Source organism: Diabrotica virgifera, chromosome 8 (genome assembly GCF_917563875.1).
Source record: "Diabrotica virgifera virgifera chromosome 8, PGI_DIABVI_V3a".
NCBI lineage: Eukaryota > Metazoa > Arthropoda > Insecta > Coleoptera > Chrysomelidae > Diabrotica > Diabrotica virgifera.
In genome coordinates this window covers 223,293,694-223,315,058 of record NC_065450.1, presented here as the reverse complement: position 1 = coordinate 223,315,058, position 21,365 = coordinate 223,293,694, and the positions used below count along the sequence as shown (strand labels likewise).

At 35.3% G+C, this 21,365-nt stretch overlaps 3 protein-coding genes across 3 annotated transcripts in view; all 3 read right to left on the bottom strand.

Moving 5' to 3' along the window:
- The window catches only part of LOC114341669 (golgin subfamily A member 2), a 31,726-nt gene that overhangs the window by 9,533 nt on the left and 828 nt on the right, over positions 1-21,365 (bottom strand). Inside the window, exons 2-3 of the mRNA XM_028292480.2 lie at positions 15,747-17,070; positions 8,265-8,533 (exon numbers count right to left, since the gene is read on the bottom strand). Coding sequence (XP_028148281.1) covers positions 8,265-8,533; positions 15,747-17,070 — 1,593 coding nt within the window. The remainder of the gene's footprint in view (positions 1-8,264; positions 8,534-15,746; positions 17,071-21,365) is intronic.
- Positions 4,314-6,439, bottom strand: LOC114341691 (uncharacterized). Its single transcript, XM_028292500.2, has one exon. It carries the CDS (start codon positions 6,437-6,439, stop codon positions 5,288-5,290), a length of 1,152 nt encoding a protein of 383 aa, XP_028148301.1. The 3' UTR covers positions 4,314-5,287.
- LOC114341680 (uncharacterized) lies at positions 10,495-15,745 on the bottom strand. Its single transcript, XM_028292490.2, has 2 exons — positions 12,520-15,745; positions 10,495-12,489 (listed from the first exon to the last, which is right to left on the bottom strand). Exons 1-2 carry the CDS (start codon positions 13,025-13,027, stop codon positions 11,462-11,464), a joined length of 1,536 nt encoding a protein of 511 aa, XP_028148291.1. The 5' UTR covers positions 13,028-15,745; the 3' UTR covers positions 10,495-11,461.

The window sequence follows — 21,365 nt, the reverse complement described above, 5'->3', positions numbered from 1 at the left end:
TTTTGGGGTATTTATACCCTTATCGCACTAAGTATTCACATTATCTGATTATTGTAATTTGTTGTTTTATATCAATAATATTAATGATTTCAAGAAGTTATGTGGCATAATATATGCGGAATTACAATAGATCAATCATATTTTTTTTTTAAATGAAATAATTTAACATGTGAAAATAGGTAACTTTTGCAAGAATTATGCTTTTTGAACTTATTGTGAATTAATTCCAACATAAAAATAAAAGCAAAATTAGAATGTTGTTCAAAAAACATATTGCTAGCGTATGAAACATGTAACACCTATTTTACACATCTAAACTTAATAGTAACTGTACGTTGGAATTTCCACAGCCACCTTTGCTTCAAAAATCTAGGGGAGAAGGTACTGCGAGGCTTTACACGTTTGGGAGTCGTGTAGTGTCCATGTCAAGACCTGATACAGAATGAAAAGTATTTAGTACAAGTTGTGTTAAAATTTTTAGAGAATCGAATGTTAGCCATTGCACTGTTCAGTCTATCAAGATTTGGTAGAGATCACTGTTCAATTTTGATCTCTCAACAATCAATGTCTACCAATTCTACTTGATTGGTAAATGGAATCAGAATAAACATATCCTGGATATCTGGATGTTGTTTATTCATTATTTTATCTTTTTCTTCTTCATTTCTTGCAGTTGCAAGTATCCTTCGAACAAATTGTTCAGTGGTAAATGGAAGATGTTCTTCAGCAAAAATGTGAGTCAATATCTTGTAACTTGATTGAAGTTGAATTTTTTCTAAGAATTTCCTCTCCACTGCATGACCATTCCTAGCTTTGACTACACTATATACCCATATCCAGAACAGAAGTGATGTAGCCATTATAAACCAGTTGGAAGATTCTTAAATTATGTGACAATTTTCTCAACATAGGAACACTTTCCGTAATTGAGATAAGACAAAAATAGCAAAAACAAAACTCAACATTGACATAGGTGCTGCTGTTTAACTCGAGTGTCCTGAAAGCTTATAATTTTGAGCTCAAATTTTATATCCACAAATAATTGGTTCATGTATCACATCCATTTGGCACAGAAACATCACGAAATACAATTTGGATTGTCAATTGCAGTCTCCTATGCAGCTTACATTGAATTTAAAGTTAGTTGTGTTTATAATACAACAGATAGTTAATTCTGTCAAATAGATTATGCACCATGTCAAAATTAAGATTCATTTTGCTATTTTCAAAAGGATTCCTTATGTCATCTTTTGGTGAACAAAATTCAAAATCTCATTAATTTTACAACTATAAAATACGAGAAATTTGATAAAACTTTTGCACACCACGCACACCAGAAGAATATTTTGATATTCTGTCATTGTATGCTACCCCCAAGTAAAAGATTTGAATTTTGTCCACTATCGCCAATGTATGATGTTACCAGCAAATCTGGCTCCAGCCTTAAATACTGAGAATATAAACCAGTAGTAGTCTGTGGATCATCTTGTGGTATATAGTCAGTCCATGTATGGGTTCCTGTTCATTCTTCTTGGAAATAGTTTTCTTAACCTAGTTTCAGTACAAAAAAGAACTTAACATGTCTGATTACATGTTACAACAAGCCTTCATTTAAAATAATGCTTCAATGTATAGTGCTCGACACTTACAAAGATACAACTCTTGATATACACAAAAAAATAGATAGAAGGGGTACAAACACATACCAAGTATGCCTCCACATTGTGTGCTACATTTATAACAAACTCCTCAAATAGAGCATGGTAAAACATCTTCAGACATTTTCCCTTATACTTAAAACTCAAACAGATTCAAACAGAAATCAATACAGTGCTACACATTTAAACTGTTCAAAAGTTCAATGCATTTAAAAAAATAAATTAGGAGTGCATAGAATAACAGCATGTTTACTACAGTATGAAAGCCATAAAAACTGTATTGGAATAATGTACAAAATGTTACAATCCACCTTGAATTCATTCATAACATATGCATCAAATTTTGCTGATGACGATCTTGGGTACATATCTACACAAACTTTGGGACTTTTTGGTACAAAATACATCACATTTTAGCAAATTTAATGCACAATAGGTATATAATCAAATAGCCAATACTAAAAGTATCACTTTTGTGATATGTTTTAATGCCCAAATATGAAGTGTATTTGATATATCTTATGTAAACGTCAGCGCATAAAATATAACTAATATTTATTTTGTAACATTATCCCACTGTACAGTTGTTAGGGCTAATAAATAATACACACATGTTGCATATTTTTTTTTGTTATTCTCGCATTATCTTGATCAGATTTAAAAAATGTAAATAAAATGACACTCACCTCATATGTTGTTATGTAGAGCAGCTTCATATTGTACAGGACCAAGTACTTTTCCAAAACTGTTTTGACTTATCTGTTACACGGCAAAATTGTGATAATTATAAACTATAACCTAAAAAATACAGAAGTTTCGTTATGCTAACATTTAAACACGCTAACTTGAACATACGTACCTCTACACTTGAATTGAGTGCTTAACCTAATCAGCTTTTTAATTATTCTAAACACAGACACGTGTGAAAAAAATTGAAACCCCTCCCAAAAATTTAGATTTCCATCAATCCAGAAAAAGTTCCTAATTCTCATGCTTTTTCTTAGCCATAATATGTAATTTGACTCTTTCATTGTTAAAAAGAGGTTTGTAATCAATGGTTTCTAACACTTTTACGCTCTCTTGGTCAATGGAAAAAAAGATCCGTTGCGAATCCTCTTTGACCTCACGGTGAATTAAGTGCCAATTTTTGGTCGTTATCTTGTTGTTGTCAACCTCTAACTTTTCAAGAACTTTTTGTGGATCTTCTGGAATGCCTTTCAAAATTATCAATATTTTCGTATAAACAGGCAATTCTTTAATATTCAATATTTTTAGTGGCCAACCTAATACTCTTATATTGCTTACTGCTACCAGTAGTTGTTGGTATGTTGGTTCGTCACAAGCAAATTTCAATCCACCTTTTAATTTAATACCTTCTCGAATTTGTGACAAATCCAAAATTCTTAAAATTTCCGTCTTTACTTGTTCAAACTGCCAATTCGACAGCCTTTTCTCTGGATACTCAAAGGGAACAACAACATACTCCAAAACATCTTTACTTTTGTTGATTTCGATATCGTGTTTTGGTGTAGGATTTTCAGTGTTGTTTTTTTCTTTTTTGAGTTTTCTCTTTTGAGCCCCAGAAAGTTTAACTTTTGTAGCACTTAAATTTAATTTATTCATTGAAATATCCATTAATGATCCCACGAGTAGCTGGGAAAACAAGTCATCCCTTGCAGAGCCCAGTTTACAAGAGAAAGACGTTTTAAATACTCCAGGAATTCGCCAATATCCCTGAAGGTACCGTTAGCAGTACTGTAGCCTCAGTACTATCCATACCATTGGCACGATTACTTACACCTTAGTATTAGGGATTTTTTACAGAGGTTTACTCCTCATGATTCCTAGATACTTGATGTCGACAGTACCGAAGTTTAAGAAAGGTTTGTAATTTATCTTTTTCAACTGTTCCTGCACTTGTAATTCCACAGATGCAATAACCTGTATCCCCTTTTCGGGGATTTCAGTTTTCCTAATAATGTACCAACGATTCGTCTCCAAATCATCGTTTTGACGATTTATTCTCTCTAATACCTTTTCTACATCGTCCAAAGTAGTTGATGGTAATGTTAACTCGATTTTATAGCATGTAGGTAATTCATTTGCATTTATAATTTTTGCTTTTTCACAATCAACGTTTATTTCCTCTAGTATTTTCTTCAACCACTCGGCACTGAATTCATTGTTGCAAGCTAGTAGCATAGATCCTCTCCGTTTATAATAATCTAAAAACTCTGGCATTTCAGCATCGATATCCATTTTGGTTAGTTCATTTTCCAATGCAGTTTGCATCAATCTCATTTCATCTAGAGAAAACCATCTAGAAGGAAAACTTTCTGGGACAACAGCCGACCACTTTTTGGCATCACGTTCTACAGGAAGTATAACTTTTAAATGTTTTTCCTGCCAAGGATTTAAATTTTCCGTTATTTTCTTTACACATTCGACGCCATCTTTATCTTTGCAGACCACATATAATGAACCCTTTTTCTTCAAAAATGTCTTGATTAGACTTCCAGTTGGGTCCTGTTTCTTTTCTTCTGCATTAAATGCTTCGATCAATTGTTTATGCTCTTCTGGGTCGAACCTTTTAAATGGAAATTCTTTCATGACAACTACAGCTAGCACTCCATCACGTACAGTTGATTTGTCTGATTTCTTATCAGCATCTTTGGTACCAGGTTTTGCTGTTTTGGCAGGTGGAGTTGTAGAGGGATTAGACCCTGTTGTGGCACCTTTTTTAGCCAAACGTTTTCGGAGCCAAGTTGGTTTTTTCTTTCCAACTGCAGATTTATCGATGTTAGGAGCTGATGCCTTCGGACTTTTACTTCGTGCTCGTTTTGGAGCTCTTTTCCAAATACGTCTTGGAGAACCGTTTTGAAAATTAGATCGAGGATTCCAAGACTGGTTGTTGCTTGATTGAAACCAATTAGGTTGAAAGCCGTTTTGGTTGCCTAACCAAGCAGGATTATTTCCTGTAGGTGCACTTTGAAATCTTGACCATGCAGAATTTGTGTCTGACCAACTTGATGACACCGAAAACAAAGAGGGAATCTGATTCTGATTGCCGTTGTTCATATTTGATTCCCATATAGATCTATTTGAGTAACCATCTCTCGATTGCGAATGAAGAGGTGCGTTGTTGTAACCCCTTTGGTACCCCGACGGGCGACTTTGCGGATATTGAGAGTAGGATGAGTTATAAGCCATAAATGGCGAATTTGAGAAACTATTTCTATTCATTAATGATCCCACGAGTAGCTAGGGAAAATATGTCAACCTCCACAGAGCCCCGCATGTAGAGGTAAGGCTGTATTACAATGGGAGGTCGCCTGGTATCCCAAGGGTATCGTTAATGGTGCTTATAACCCCAAGCACCTTGCATACTTTTAGCACGATTACCTACACCGTAGTAATGGGGATTTTTTTTATTTCGAGGTTTACTCCTCAACCATAGGTATGAATGACCTTGAAATGTAGAATTAAATTATAGTAAAAAATATGACGATGAATGATGGCTGACTCATAATATGAATTAAAATTGAAATGGTTAAACTCGAAAAATTGTAATGTCCTGTTTTCTAACTATTAATTTTTGTTTATGAACTGCTTAAAATTGAATGGATCACTTAAGCATTTGCAGCTGGCACCGCCTTATCTTCTTCTTCCTCTTTAATTTCATCAATAGCTGTGAACTCACCAATATCTCCAGCCATTGGATCTTCTTTTGTTTCTATATAAGCAGTGTCTGGATCTTCGTTCTTCTCATCTTTCTTCTCACGTGGCTTATACCTACCCAACCGCTTAACTTTAACCCTAGTGAAGTTTAGGAAAGGATTGTAATCTATTTTCTTCAGAGCGTCTAGTACGTGATCTTGCACTGTTACAAATAGTTTTTGGCCGCCTTCTTCAACTTTCTTGTTTAAAACTTGCCAATTTAAAGTATCTAATCCCTTATTTTGCCGTTCCAGACGTTCTAAGACTTGCTCTGGTTCTTCAACTGCTCCCGGTATCCACAGCTGCAATGTGCTTCTTACTGGTACTGTTTCAGGATCTAGTATTGAAACATCTTCATCTTTCCAATTCTCCAAAGTGGGAACTGTAGTTCTTAGCCATTCAGCACTTGCCAAGTTATTGCAATTGAATTTCAATGCTCCCCTTTCCTTAAGACAGCTTAAGAATTGCGGCATAAAACTTCCATCTGGTATGTTATCAATTTCTTTCAAGATGTCTGATTGTAATTTATCTAGCTGTTCAGTATTGAAAAATTCTAATGGATAATTCTTAGGAACAATCACTTTGGAGATATCTTTAGATGTGTTCGGTACAGAGTCTACAATTTTTAGTTCAGCACCTTCCCAAAGACCGAGAGTGGATAAAGTTTCTTTCAACCAGTTAACAGTAAGGTCATTATTACACCTTAATATTAAAGAACCGGTTTCACGTTTGCATTCCAAAAATTGTGGTCTGAATGTTCCATCTTCAATCTTATCAATTGCTTCCAAAATTTGTTCTTCCAATATAGCCAACTGTTCCTCCGACATTAGTGACTTTGGATATTCCACAAGGGCGATCATCAAATTAATTCCAGGGAGTGGTCTTGGTGGTGGACTTTTCTTACCCCTGTAATATGACCGACCCCTGGACTCTCTTGCCCATGGTGGTCTCGAGCTACCTGAACGTCTTGAATATTTTCCTCTTGGTGAGCTTCCCGATCTCCGGTATGCTGCTGGAGCTCCCGAATACGGTGTACTTGAACTGTTACGATAATTAGGTTTCATACTTATTCCCACGAGTAGCTAGGGAAATAATAGTCCACCTCTACAGAGCCCCGCGTGCAGAGGTAAGGCTAAAATACAATGAGATTTCGCCTGATGTCTCAAGGGTATCGTTTGCTGATACTGTGACCCCAGTACCTTTCATGCTGTTGGCACGATTACTTACGCCGTAGCAATGGGGATTTTTTCGAGGTTTACTCCTCATATTTTTTTGGTTTTTTACTTTTTTTTTGTTATTTTTTAATTCATAATACATACAATTTGGTGTTCCTAATATTGTTTGTCTGATGTATGTATTATTAACATTTTTATATTGGTTTTATTTAGTTTCAGCTACTGCTTGGAGCTCATCAGTTGTAAGAGCACCTACAATTTCTTCTGGATCTATGTTAACTTCTTCTCCTTCCTTTTCTTCCTTTTCCTTATCTTCGTTCTCATCCTTTTCTTTTTTATCTTCCTTTGTTCTTAAAGCCCCCAAATATCTAACATGAACCCTGTTGAAATTGATAAACAGTTTATAATCTAGTTCTCGTACCCTTGTAACCACACTTTCATCGACTGCAAAAATGTATGTTGTATCTGTTTCACCTTCCTCAGTTTTCTTGCTTGTTAAGTTCCACTTTGATGTATCGACATTTTCATTCTGTTTTTCAATTCTCCGAAGCAACACCTCAGTATCTATATCTTTTGGTAAGGTTAGTAAGATGTCCATTAAGTTTGGAACTTCAGTAGGTTCCAATGCATGACAATCTGCTGTTTCCCATGGTTTTATAGTGGGAACAGTTTTCTTAAGCCAATCTACACTGTCTTGATTGTTACAAACAATGATAAGATTGCCCCGACGCTTAAAACAGTCATGAAATTGTGGTTGAAAATCTCCATCTGCAATTTTTGTAATTTCATTCAAAATGGAAGATTGCAAGAGTTCCAGTTGTTCCTCAGTAAGATTTTCTTGAGGAAAATTCTTGGTTGTTACGAACATTTGTATACCGCCTTTTTTCTCGTCTCTTGATTTTTTTGCATCAGAATATTCACTGCCATTCTGCTTTCGTTTTGGCGGTCGGGATGATCTCCACCTAGATGATCTTGGCGGACTGGACCCCCTTGAGCCGTTTGCCCATGGCGGTCTGTAATCCCGTCCATAAGAATAGTCATCGTAAGCCCAAGAGCTAGGCCTACTATAAGAAGAATAAGATTTGTTATAACGATTGTACCTCATAATGATTCCCACGAGTAGCTAGGGAAATAATAGGTCAATCCCCGCAGAGCCCCGCTTGCAGGGACAAGGCTAATATTCAATGGGATTCCGCCTAATGTCCCAAGGGTATCGTTTATTGTACTTTAACCCAAGTACCTCACATACCATCAGCACGATGACTTACACTTTAGTAATGGGGATTTTTTAGAGGTTTACTCCTCTCAATCAACCACTCCAACAAAAAGCAGTATGTACATGTATACTAGATCAAAACTGAATAAACTGATAAAAATTTGAATATTGCTGCTATTTCTTTACATACATATATCTAAAGTACATTATATTGGATTGTAATAAAAATATTAAATTACTGATAAGACTTTTCAGAATGTTTTTGTTGGAACAGCTGATTTGTAATATTCGTTCTGCCAGACACAATTTGGTTTCTCTAATAAATCTGTAGTTACTTAGTGCATTTTAAAAATAAATTAAAAAGTACAAACAAAGAAAAGTATGAAATAAAATTAATGTAAATGTAAATTAAAAGTATTTAGCTTGATTTTGCAGATTTGGTAATGCAAAGATTTAAAAATATTTAAAATATTTGCAAGAAAAATAGTTCAATCTAACCTGTAGCTGGACACACAATTCTTTCGTCACTTCCAGTTCTTCTTTTACATTCAAACCCGTTCCGTTGCTGGAGGTAAATGTAACCTTTTCATTTTGCTTGTTCTGGAGTTGCCGTTCAAGATCACAGATATGGTGTACTCTATTTTGTACCTCTGCAGACAATTTGTCATTTTCTTGTTGTATATGTTGGTACTGTTCTTGGATGGTTAGAAGTTGTGTGTTCAGCTCTTCTGTGTATTGCTGATAATGTAAGGTAGATTGCTCATGTTCTGTAAAAAAAAAATTCATTAGAAATGCAATTTAGTGACAAGATAATTCAATAATTATGAAATAAAGGACCAACTATTATGTTTTATCTAATAATTTTGATGAGCATGGACATTTGATTTGCAAGATTGGTATTTACTGTTGTAATTCCATACTATCTCAAGACAATTATATCTGAATGCTGCCTGGCCACCACTTGTACAATTGATTGGTAACCATGCTTATCTAGGTGCGGTATATGCAGATCTGCTTAATCTGCCTAGACTGGTCTATTCCAGATGCTTCCCAGTCTGTTTTATGAGGATTGCACGAATCTTAGTTCTGGCTCACTACCCGATATTTAAAATCACGTGTAAATGATCTGAACAATGACACCTCATCAGACACATGTCACTATTAACAGTTCCAGCCACGCAGTCGTGGTAACTGTTAAGTTTCTACATTTATTATGTCTAATTATATTCCATAATAAATTGTAGTAGTAACTTACCTGTTTCACAGGTGTTAGTGCAGTGCCAGGTCAGTTAGTGCTCATTTGCATCAGTCGATCACTTAGTCCATTTATCTTGCAATCTATACTACCCTAGAACAGAAATTGATGAACGGCAGAATAGTAACATTACTCTTGAATAATACAAGTCTCGAGACCTCTGCAGATCTGCTACATATTAGCTCTCTGCAAGCACTTGTATCAAAATGATATCGCTTCCCATAGCAAGTTCTGTAGAAGCTGGATCCTTACTGTGCCGAATGAACATTTACACATAGAACCCTGGATATAATAGTAGAGGTAGGAAACTATGGATGATGCCAAACTTTGAAGACTGCCAATACTTGATTGAGTACAACAAAAAAAAAATACACATTTCTTTTAATTTAACAGTAAAAATACTCATGAGAATAAGACAGGCAAATGCAATGTAAACATTTGAAATTTTGAAAAGTCAAATGTCATGTGAATTTCAGGAGAGAATTAGTTTTATACAATTGCTTTTTAATATTAATTTGTTTTGTTGTAAAATGTATAATCCACTTCCGCACAAATCATGTGACATTTGATTTAAAATGAATTCAAGAATTTTTTTGTAATTGGGCAACATTAGGTTTGTTCTAACAAACAGTCAAACTAGTTAGAAACCGTCAGCAAACAGTTGGTCAATGAGAGAACATAATACAGTCACCAGTGCTATCCCCTCTACTCGTGCTGGTCGACTATTCGCTGATGGTTTCAAACCGTTTGAAACTGACGCTAGAACAAACCTAATGTCAACTTAGATCTCTGACGTGCAAGTATATTGGATGGACTGTATGTACCCTGGACCTTAGAAAAATTCTGAAATATACACTGCGTGTCATAGAAAATGGGCACCACAAAAAATGGGTATGTTTGATGTCTTGTATCTCCTAAACCTCTCGTGCGATTTAGGTAATTTTTTAACATGTTATAGCCTTATTCTTGATCAGTATCGCTGTAATAATATTGTTGCTAAACAGGTAAATTTTCATTGTATACCGGGTGTACGAATCAAACTGTTTTTTTCTCAAAGTTCACAACACCCTGTGGAATATTTTAGTATTTATAAAATACTGAAATTAAAACCATACTATAGCCTAAGGTTTTCTTAAGATTCTGTTTTTTAACTCATTCGCTTATGTTGGATAATACAGAAGTTGGGTACTTGTAACAACTAGCCATATTCTTCATCAGTACAGGATGTTTGTAGATAAGTCCGACAAACTTTAGGGGGTAATTATGCATTAAAAAATAATGACAGTTTGTTTCCTAATCATATGTCTGCAAATGCTTCGTTTCCGATATACGGGTTGTTGAATTTTTTCTTACAAACTGACGATTTATTTTATTGCTTTAAAACCGGTTGAGATGTGCGAATGAAATTTGGTGGATTTTGAAATACAATCAAGAATTTTATATTCACCATTGGCGTGCATACGGGTAATATGATTGTTCTTGTTATCCGTATGGGCGCCAATGGTGAATATAAAATTCGTAATTGCATGTCAAAAAATGCGCAATAATTATGTATTAACCACCAAATTTCATTTGCATATCTCGACCGGTTTTAAAATAAATAAATCGTCAGTTTGTAAGAAAAAATTCAACATCCTGTATCTCGGAAACGAAGCATTTGCGGACATACGATTATAAAGCAAACTGTAATTATTTTTTATTGCAGAATTACCCCTTCAAGTTTGTCACACTTATTTAGAAACACCCTATACTGATGAAGAACATGGCTAGTTGTTAAAATACCTAACTTTTGTATTATCCAACATAAGCGAATGAATCAAAAAACAGAATGTTAAGAAAACCTGAGGCTAATAGGTGGGTTTTAATTTCAGTATTTTATAAATGAATGGTGGGCTACAACAATGTTGTAAGCGACAGAATTGAGATTATGCAGGAGATGAAAAAAACATTTACAAGCTATTTATGAACATATGGATACCAACACTGCGGTACGAAAAACTCGGGGAAGGCAAAATGTTTTTAGCCAGATTGAAAGATGCTCGCATTGGTCTTTGGATATACAATAATATTGTATTAAAACCTCACTTTGACCCAATATGTCGCTTACAACATTGTTGTAGCCCACCATTCAAATGTTGGACTATTCCACAGGGTGTTGCGAACTTTAAAAAAAAAACAGTTTGATTTGTACACCCGAATCAAACATACCTGTTTAGCAACAATATTATTACAGAGATATTATTAAAGAATAAGGCTATAACATGTTTAAAAAATTACCTAACTCGCACTAGAGGTTTAGGAGACACTAGACATCAAACATGATCCATTTTTTGGGGTTACCATTTTCTATGACGTGCAGTGTATTTCATATCGACTGATATGTGCAAGATTAATGCATACTTAAATTTTGACTCATTAGATAGTTTTAAGGCTCTTATCCTTACGATCGATTTAGAGGAATATGAGGAATATGAACGTACTGTTCCTTGAAAGACACCTTCCCAAGTCTGTAATATGCCATAAATCGAGTACTCCTTAATGCCTTCATTGACTCTTCGTCGATGGAATATGTTAAGGTTTGTCCAGCTCCCTCCATCTTCCGGTTTATTAATACCCAGATATCTGTATTAAGATCTGGATTTTGCTTCGCTAAGCGGGTCCTGATTGTCACTTCTTCGGTTTTGTCAGGGATGGAGCATATAACCTTGGCGAGCTTGGGCAAATCTTGTAACTCTACCACAGATAAGTCAGCACCATACATGTTGCAGATAGCCTCCACCACATCCACAATCCATTTCCTCGTGTACTCGTTCGCATATTTCACCAAAACAGCCCCTTCCTTGATTGTCGCTGTATTGAATTGCAGCGGAGTCTGACTTCCAATGGGAGAGTCATCCAATGCTTGCTCTAGTTTACGAATGACAAAGTCTGCCTGTACACGATTTAACTGAGTAGAAGGATGTTGTTTGTGAATGATCATCGCAGACATTCGGGCTTCTAACTTTTTTCTAGCTTCTTCCTTTGGATTTTCGACAGTCCATAAACCAGCAGCTATTTTTTGTGCTTTCCATAACTCCTGATTTCTTTTTTGCTCAGCTTTTGTGAGCTTTACCCCTTCTGGCATTTCGTTTCTTCTTGGCCAGAGTTTGATCACGCCTTCTGGCTCAGGATTTGTTTTCGGAGGTTCTATTGCCTCAGTGTGACTTATCAGCATCGTGACCCCACTAGCCTGCACATTAGGTTTTTTAGACATACTTTGAGCTTCTAATTCTGCCGCTCTTTTGGCTGCTTTGTGTGGATTTTCGACAGTCCATGTACCTGCGGCCATTTTTTGCGCTTGTTTTAGCCTGCGATTCTGGGCTCCAGATGGACGTTTGGGTTGAGGCTCTGAGTTTGTTGTCTGTGCGTCTTCTGGCCCCAAGTTTGTTCTTGAAGTGCCACCTGGCTCTGATTTTGTTCTCGATGCGCCTTCCGGTTCTGATTTTGTTCTCGATGCGCCTTCCGGTTCTGATGTTCTAGGGGCGCTTCCCAGTTCCGAATTTGTTTTTGCAGCGTCTTCAGTCTCAGAATTTGTTCTCGGAGCGTCTTCAGTCTCAGAATTTGTTCTCGGAGCATCTTCAGTCTCAGAATTTGTTCTGGGAGCGTTTTCAGGCTCAGATTTTATGCTCAGAGCGTCCTCTGGCTCAGAATCTGCTAGTCTCAGGATATCTTCTGATTCAAAGTCTGATAGTTTTAGAACAACTTCTGGCTCGGTGTTTGGACCAGAGTCTGCAACTGGAGTCGCCTCCCTGCTTGTTCGCTCTATATTTTTATTTACATTATTGCCCTCTTCTGGGCCATCACTTCCTTCATTTGTGTTTATATCAGTTTCCATATTTTTCCCACGAGTTGGGACGAAATTCTGTCCAGCACGGCAGTGCGCCCGTACCGTGCTAAGGCTGTAATCCCCCAGAGTTCGCCATCTCTCTGGGGCATCGCTTAAGGCACACTTTCCCCCCTGTACCATTCATCCCCTGGGCGCGATGGTGTTACACCTCGGGATTGGGGTGCACAGTAGCTGTTAACACTAGCGTGAGCCAGCTGTGGTACGACTGCCTGCTGATTTCATGATTGAGTGGTGTAGGTGCGCAAACAGCTGTTTATCAGATGTGTATTTTGTGTTTGTGCATGGGTGTCATGTTCAATCAGAAAATCTACAGTTAATGACATAGCTGCAACCCCTATGTCATGCTCTCAGTTGATCTGCGGGTGTTTATTTGGTTATACCTTATTCACACCTGTCCTATAAATCAATTGGACGTTCCCTATTAGTCATTGGGACGCGCCGTGTCGGGGATGCGAACTTCCCCATGAAGTCTGACCTGCAAGGAATACTGAAGACCTCCTCATGCTGGTGTGCTACTTGATTTTACAAATATACAATACCAGATAACAAATCTTTTACAGTTGCAGATACACTAGTGAAATAATTTTTCAGTTTTTTGACAAAACAATGGAAAGGTCCATATGAAATTAAAAAGAAAAGAAATTGTATAGATCAGATTAAAAACTACACAAAAAGAGAAACTCAGTTGTCAAATCGCCTTGCACCCTGTGCCAGATCAAACAATGTCGAAGAAACAAAAATATTTCAACATCAAAATGTACCTAAATGTAACTGATGACATAATTTCATAATTCCACATCGAAGTATACATTAAAGAAGAAATACAGTGGAACCTCGATTATCCGTCTCTCCATTAACTGTCACCTCTGTTAAACGTCAGGGTCTGAACATAAGTTGTATTGAGTACATAAGACAAAATTTGAGTCATGAATTCATTTTTTAGCATTGCAGTAAGCCAAACGAAATTCGCTGAAATGTACAATGAACAAATGAAGTTATTGCTGAATCAATTGTTTTCGTTACCTAAAGATGACATAAAAGAATGGCTAATTAATTTGTGATGAGGACTCAAACGGCTATCGATTGCGGACAGATGATGAAATCGTTGAAATAGCAAAACAGAGGCTGACGAAACAGGTTCAGAAGCTGACACAAACTTTGAATTTGACGGTGACGATATCGATTGCTTAGTGTGAAAACCTCATCTCAATTTTTTTCGAAAATGACATTTTGGTGGTTTTAGTTTGAAAACCTTGTATCTCACCATTTACAACTGATAGAAAGAATCCAAATGCACTAGACTCTTTTCTACAGCCGAAAAAAGAAACCACATATACCTCTCAATTGCTCTCTTGATTTAGTGTGAATATCACGTATATTTATAACCAAGAATTTGGTACTTAATTTGAAGTGTTTTTTTTGTGAACAAAATGTAGTCCGGTATATAGAAACATTTTATGAACCTTAAATCAAAAGATTTGTATTGTATCGACCTAGTATTTGGAGGTGTGCAATAAGCTATGAAAAATGAAAACCTAGTAAATAATAAACACAACCTCATTTGAGATGAAAAACACGTATATCAAGATATACGAGGTTATCATAGTTACTTGGGCAAAGGCTCTATATACTGCAAGGATATTTACGTGTTTTTCATAGTTAATATTTGTATTTCCAATTTAATAGCAACATTTAACACTTTTAGCTCTGGGCCAGTATCAGATGTTTGTCTCAATGTGCTCGAATTAAAAATATGTAACGTAATTTTTGTTTTTAGGTTATATTATGCAGAAAATCAGTTTTTGCCTCTCATGTAAAATTGTAATTTAATGAGATATGAGGTTTTCACACTAAGCCATCGTTATGCTTTTGCAACTGACCAAGATTTGCCCAAAGAAGCTAGAGAAGCTGCATCGCACATGCAACCATTCATCAACTGGTATTCTCGACAAGAAGAATCCAATAAAGTAGATTGCATGATCTTATGCCGATTAAGAAATTCAGCCCTTGCAAAATGTGAAGCATCAGTAGAACAAACAAAAATTTCAGAATATTTTAAAATAAATTCGGCAATATTGACAGGAACACAAATTCCTCTTATATTATCAAACAAAAACAAAACATACAAAAAATATAATTTGAGAGTTGTATGTATTATTAATTTTTACCTTTTTTTTTAATGTTCTGTCAACCATCTTTTCGATTATCCGTCATACCCTTGGACATATCGTAAAGTGACGGATAATCGAGGTTCTACTGTATCTACATTCAATGTAATCATTGAAGTACAAAAAAATTGGTTTACACAGTTCTGGATCATCTCTTCATAACTGTCATGTTAACCACCATGACCAGATGCCACGAATTTTTGATAGGAAAGATCACTGCTAAAAAGGGGACTCGTCAGCCTACGGACTAACAACTAGAGTTTGGAACAAGTCACTGATGACCAAGAAACACTAAGCAACAATTTTTCAATATTAAAAGCAACTCTCAAATTGTAATATGAAACCAAAGATTAACTACAAAATTGTGTAAACTTCAAAAATACTAAAACTGCAAAAGATAAGGATGGAAAAATTTCACTGACATATTTGCTACTATATTCAACTATAATAATCCTTTTTCCATGACTTTATTGTACATATTCATATTTAATTTATTGTATCAAGAAAATGGAAAAGCAGATATAGGTTTGTGAAGATAATAAATTATACCATATCAGAGCAAGTTGGTTACCTGGTTACAAGACCAAACATTAGTACATAAAAATATTGGTTGATCAAAATATTAGAACACAGTTACCAATAAAGCATGACAGAAACTAAATTATACATACCTTTACTCATACTTTTTATTGTATTATTAAGGGAAACCATTTCCGCATCCAAAGCACGATTTTCTTGCACCAGCGACTCAATTTGAGCTGCTGATGTCTGATGATCAGCACCAACAAGTTGTTGAATCTTAATATCTGCCAAAGATAATTTTCCAGAGAGCTCTGAATTTTGCTTTTGAAGGGTCAAGACTTCTTGTGTAGCACTTTTTAGTTTTTCCCGAACTTCGAGGATATCCTGTTCAAGTTCTTCTTTTGAATCACGTAACTCATTAAAATCCTTCAATGTATTTTCTAGAACTTTGTTCTGATCATGATTGTTGGTTTCTTTGTGTATTCGTTCTGATTTTAAAGTGTTAAGTTCTTGCTCTAATTCAAAAGCTCTAGATCTAGAAGCCTTTAGTCTCGCTTGCAGTTCTTCACACTCAGAATTTTTATTTTTAAAAGTAACCTCCTGTTGAGCTACAGCATTAGAAAGTTCGCTTTTTTCAGCTACTAAAAGCCTGATGGTCTGACTATGACATTTTAAATCTTCTTCTAATTTATTTATTACTGAATTATTATCTTTTGTTGCATTTTCAAGTTCTAAGTGGTATATTCTTGCTTGCAGTTCATTTATTTGAAGCTGTTGTTGCTGTGATTGAATTTTCTCCTGCTCTAAAAATGAAGTCAACTCTGCGTTCCTTTGTTCCAGATCAATTATTAGATTTGAGTCACTCTGTGACTCTGGGATTATATGAGCCACTTGAGTAGAAAAGTCGCTTAAATTTGTATCACTCACATTCTGTTTGAAACTATTGTGAACAGGATTATTTTCATTGTAGCTGCCTTCATAAGTTTGAGCATCACTATTTTCTATTTGGTCAGGTATTAAGTTGTGCCTATGATGGTCAAATATTTCATTTTGTACAAGTTCAGGATCCTCTATGGTTAAACTATCTGTATTTGGTCTAATAATATGTTGTGTTTCTTTTATATAACTTTGTTGATTCGTTTGATTAAACAAAGCATAATTATTATCAAAGGGTACATGTTGTTCAAACATTGGAGTTTCTACTACATCAGAAATGTTCCCAACGTCACCAACATTAGTATTAGTTGTAGACAAATTTTCAAAAAATGTTGCAGGATCCGATTGTGCAGTAGTCATGAAATAGTTTGGCAATTGAGTGTTTGTTACATTTGCAAGTTCACTTTCTGCATTAATTGAACTGTGTGTTGAACTTACTAGGCTATCAACTGGTGTTGGTTCACGTAGATCTTTTTCAGAATTATCAACTGAAGCAGTGGCATTTTTCTTTTTCTTAAGTTCTTGTAATTCTTTAAACTGAAAATAAAAAATACTACTGAATTCCCCCAAAATGAGATTTTACTACTAAAATTGAAATGTATGAAGAATTAAAATGATTCGGAAGATATTCTCATTGATAAAGTCATTGACAACACAAAATATTGAAATGAACCTACATGCTCCAAAAACCTTATAGACAAGATGTTTTTAGATAAAACAAAAAAAAGTACGGAAGTGCTCTTATGGGTAAAAATTTTTATTATATGGCTTATGGAGATGCCTTATAGATACTGAAACTATTGGAATAATTTCAATATACAATGTCGAACAAAATTATAATAATGAAAAATAAGAAAGTGTAGTTAAATTGAAATTGAATAGCAGAGAATTACTGGAGTAGAACAGTGAAAAACCAAAAAACATTTGTTTCCACTAATTTGTAATATATTGTAAAAAAAGTTCAAATACAGATCAATTGGGGAGTTTTTTAAGTTTCCTCAAGCTATCGAGATTGTTTATATTTAATACAAAGCAGAACAAAATATTGGAAAGTGAACACAACAGGAAGGTCAGAAAGTGAATTTTTCTTGCATATTTAAAGAAAACATGTTAAAAATCACATGTATTTGTGAACTGTTTCCAAACATGAGATCAAATCCAAAATTAATGCACATACTAACATCAACTTATCACTACCAATACTGAATTAGCTACAGTTGGAAAAATAAAAGAATACTCATGAACATCTATCACGTATTTTGTATTTGCTATCTTTTTCTATAACAAATGTTTGTTGTTTATAGAAAAAGACAGCAAATAGGGCTTTTCATCGATTGTCATTTGTTTCGAGCTTCTGTCATGTGTCACATAGTATTAATATATCTACGCCATACATCTTTGGTTTGTATCACTGTTATATACCAATAAAGTATGACGTAGATATATTAATATTATGTGACACATGACAGAAGCTCGAAACAAATGACTGTGAATGAAAAACCCTATACAAAATAAATGATTGATGTGATTGTTCATGGGTATTCTTTCATTTTTCCGACTGGATCTACCCTTTGATTAAGTTTATAGTGAAGAAAGAAAAGCTAGAATACCTTAGTAATCTGAGACATAAAATATCAATTTTAGCAGCTATCAATTTAGCAGAAAAACAAAGTTACTACAGAAGTGGTTTGGTGAAGCAATTGTACAATTTTTAACATGAGCAAATAAATCCTAAATATTAGAACAAGACATTCTCAGCTACATCGAAGAAAAATGTTTAATTTGGTATGGACATGTGAGAAGAGCAGATCGTACAAGGTGGATATTCAAGATTTCGGATTGGAGCTAGATAGGAAAGAGAAGAGGTGGACCCTGAAGAGATGAAGTGGACGAGACCATGAGATAAACATTAGAAGTATTATAGCAATTTGCATTGGTTACCACCGGAGAAAGCAAGAAGTCTCTTTTCCGAAGTAATGTTCTAATCTTGAGGTCCTATGTAGAATGGTCAGGGAATGACAGATATTGACACATTCAAGAGCTCAAATTACAATATCTTGGCCATGTTATGAAAAACGAACAAGAGATATGGCTTGTTGTAACTCATTTTTTGGGCAAGCCATTTGAAAGATAGGACCAGTAGAATCTTGGCTTCTAACCCTTATAAAGTGGTTCAATACTTCTACAGCTGGACTATTTCAAAACGAAGCTGATCAAACACCCGAAACAGATAGGTACCATTACAGAAACTTATCAGGGTTTCAGAAATGACAAATACTATACAAATATTGTATGCTTAAGGCCAATATACCAGATATTACGCTCATTTCATATGGCAATCTCAGGATTAAAATTTTAACCACCATATTATGATAAACATATTGTTTATTATTTGAAATTGTTTTTATGACTACTAAGAATAGATAACTGCCGAATATAAATAGATCATAAATATGTATAAGTAAATTCTAAGCCTGTCAAGCCAACGGAGACAGTACCAGCAATGGTCACCAAAATAACAAACGAGGAAGTGACTCAAGCGCTTCAAAAAATGACTAGGACCAGATGATATTCCTGGGGAAGTATGGAGAGCATTGGGAGAGACAGGAACAAGGTGTCTAGCAGGTCTATTTAATAGAATTATGGAAGTTGGACAAATGCCAGACGAATGGAGAAGCAGTATACTGGTACCTGTTTACAAAAACCAGGGAGATATACAATAATGTACAAACTACAGGGATATAAAACTGCTTAGCCAAACTATGAAAATATGGGAAAGAGTAATTGACAGACGGATACGTGAAGAGACCGAAATATCCGAGAATCAATTTGGCTTTATGCAGGGCAGATCAACAACAGATGCAATTTTCATTATAAGGCAGTTGATGGAAAAATACAGGAGTAAAGAAACAAATGCTCATATGGTATTCATTGATCTTGAGAAAGCATATGATATGAGTTCCTCGAGAGATTCTGTGGTGGGCACTCAGTAAGAAATGAGTCCCTGGTGAATATGTAAAGATTGTGAGGGATATGTATGAGGGAGTAACAACTAGTGTTAGGACAGATGTGGGAGACTGATAAATTTCATGTGAAAGTAGGATTGCACCAAGGCTCTGTGCTTAGTCTGTATTTATTCTCATTAGTTTTGGACCAGATAACAGCGAAACTACAGGGTAGCATTCCATGGTGCTTAATGTATGCTGATGATGTGTTAGTAGAAAATAGTAAGAGACTTAGCAACAAAAACTGGAACAGTGGAGGCAAGCTCTGGAGGAAAAAGGTTTAAAACTTAGTATGACAAAAACAGAGTATTTGAAATGTTCATGGAGTTACTACAAATAAAATGGTATCTTTGGATGGTGAACGGATTGTAAAAAGCAAAAGTTTTAAGTACCTGGGATCGGTATTACAGAGTAATGGAGAAATAGATGGAGATGCATGCAGTAGAATTAGGGCTGGATGAAGTGGAAAGAAGCAAGTGGTGTGTTGTGACAGAAAAATTCCAATGAAGCTGAAGGGAAAATTCTATAAAACAGCCATAAGACCGGCTATGATGTACGGAACTGAATGTTGGGCAGTGAAAAACAAAGAGGAACAGCGAGTGCATGTGGCGGAAATGAGAATGCTTAGATGGATGAGTGGAGTGACAAAGAAGGATAAAATTAGAAATGAGTATATTAGTGGAAGTCTAGGTGTGGCACCAATTGATGCCAAAATGAGAGAGCATAGGTTAAGATAGTTTGGTCGTATTCAAAGTTAAGATGTTAATTACCCAATACGAAAAATAGCAGAAACACGAACAGCAAGAAAAGTGCAGATTCCTGGAAGGAGGAGAGGAAGACCAAAGAAGACCTGTGGGGAGACGATTAGGCAGGACATGTTGGTAAAGAGGATTGACATTGATATGACCCAAGATAGAATTGTGTGGAGAAATACAATTAGGGGAGCCAACCCCGCATAGGGACAAGGCAAAGAGAATGATGAGAAGTAAATCCTAACAAATGGGCAAGTTAAACAGTAAAAATTAAAGTTTACAATTGAATGGGTCTGCCCAATAATGTAAGCACCACAATGTTCGTTTTTGAGAAGTTAAGAAAAAGTATTAAAATTGTGATAATGGCGAGTTCATACATTTTAAGGATGAGTAATACAGTTTGTAATTTGTATTTACAAACTGTATTACTAACTCGTAAAATGCTTAAGTTTAACATTGTTATAATTTTAAAACTTTTTCGATTTCTTAAAAATGAGTGATGTGACATTTATGTTATTCGGTGGACCCATTCAATTTTTCCAATGACATGAGAAAAATAAAACTATTTTGAAAATCAGGAACAAAAAAAGAGACAAATCAAATAATGTGATTTGGATAAAAAAAAAAGCATCTAGTGAAGAAGAGTGTAGTCAAAATCTCAAGAGACAAACAATGAGGTTTGATTACAGGAAGATCTCAGAAAAAAAGGGAATTGATGGTTGAAAAGAAAGAGCAACAAATAGGGATGAATGGAGAAAAATAGTAAGTCAATTTAGTAGGCAAGGAGCATGATTGGACAAGAAGCCCCCACTTGGCAATTATGGTGTATGTGTTTTATTTTAGTTCTAGAGCTCCAAGCCCTGTTGAGTTTTGTAAATAGATAGGAAGTCAGAGAAGAGCAATAATACAAAGAAGCTAAGATACAGGGAAAACCAAATAAAACGTGCCGGTCAAAATTAACGGAACTGAAGGTAAAGAACTTGCCGGTCAAGTCGAGGAAAAAAATAACGGTGCCGACTAAAATTCCTCTATAAAACGGTAAGGAAATACAAAATTCCGGAAGAAAACTTATGAA

Bases quoted from the DNA above. Each gene is read 5' to 3' on its own strand.
- LOC114341691 (XM_028292500.2), bottom strand. From the start codon at position 6,439: ATGAAACCTAATTATCGTAACAGTTCAAGTACACCGTATTCGGGAGCT.
- LOC114341680 (XM_028292490.2), bottom strand. From the start codon at position 13,027: ATGGTACAGGGGGGAAAGTGTGCCTTAAGCGATGCCCCAGAGAGATGG. The intron at 12,490-12,519 runs GCGCATCGAGAA...CAGAACCGGAAG, and splicing joins TAGAACATCAGAACCGGAAG to GCGCATCGAGAACAAAATCA.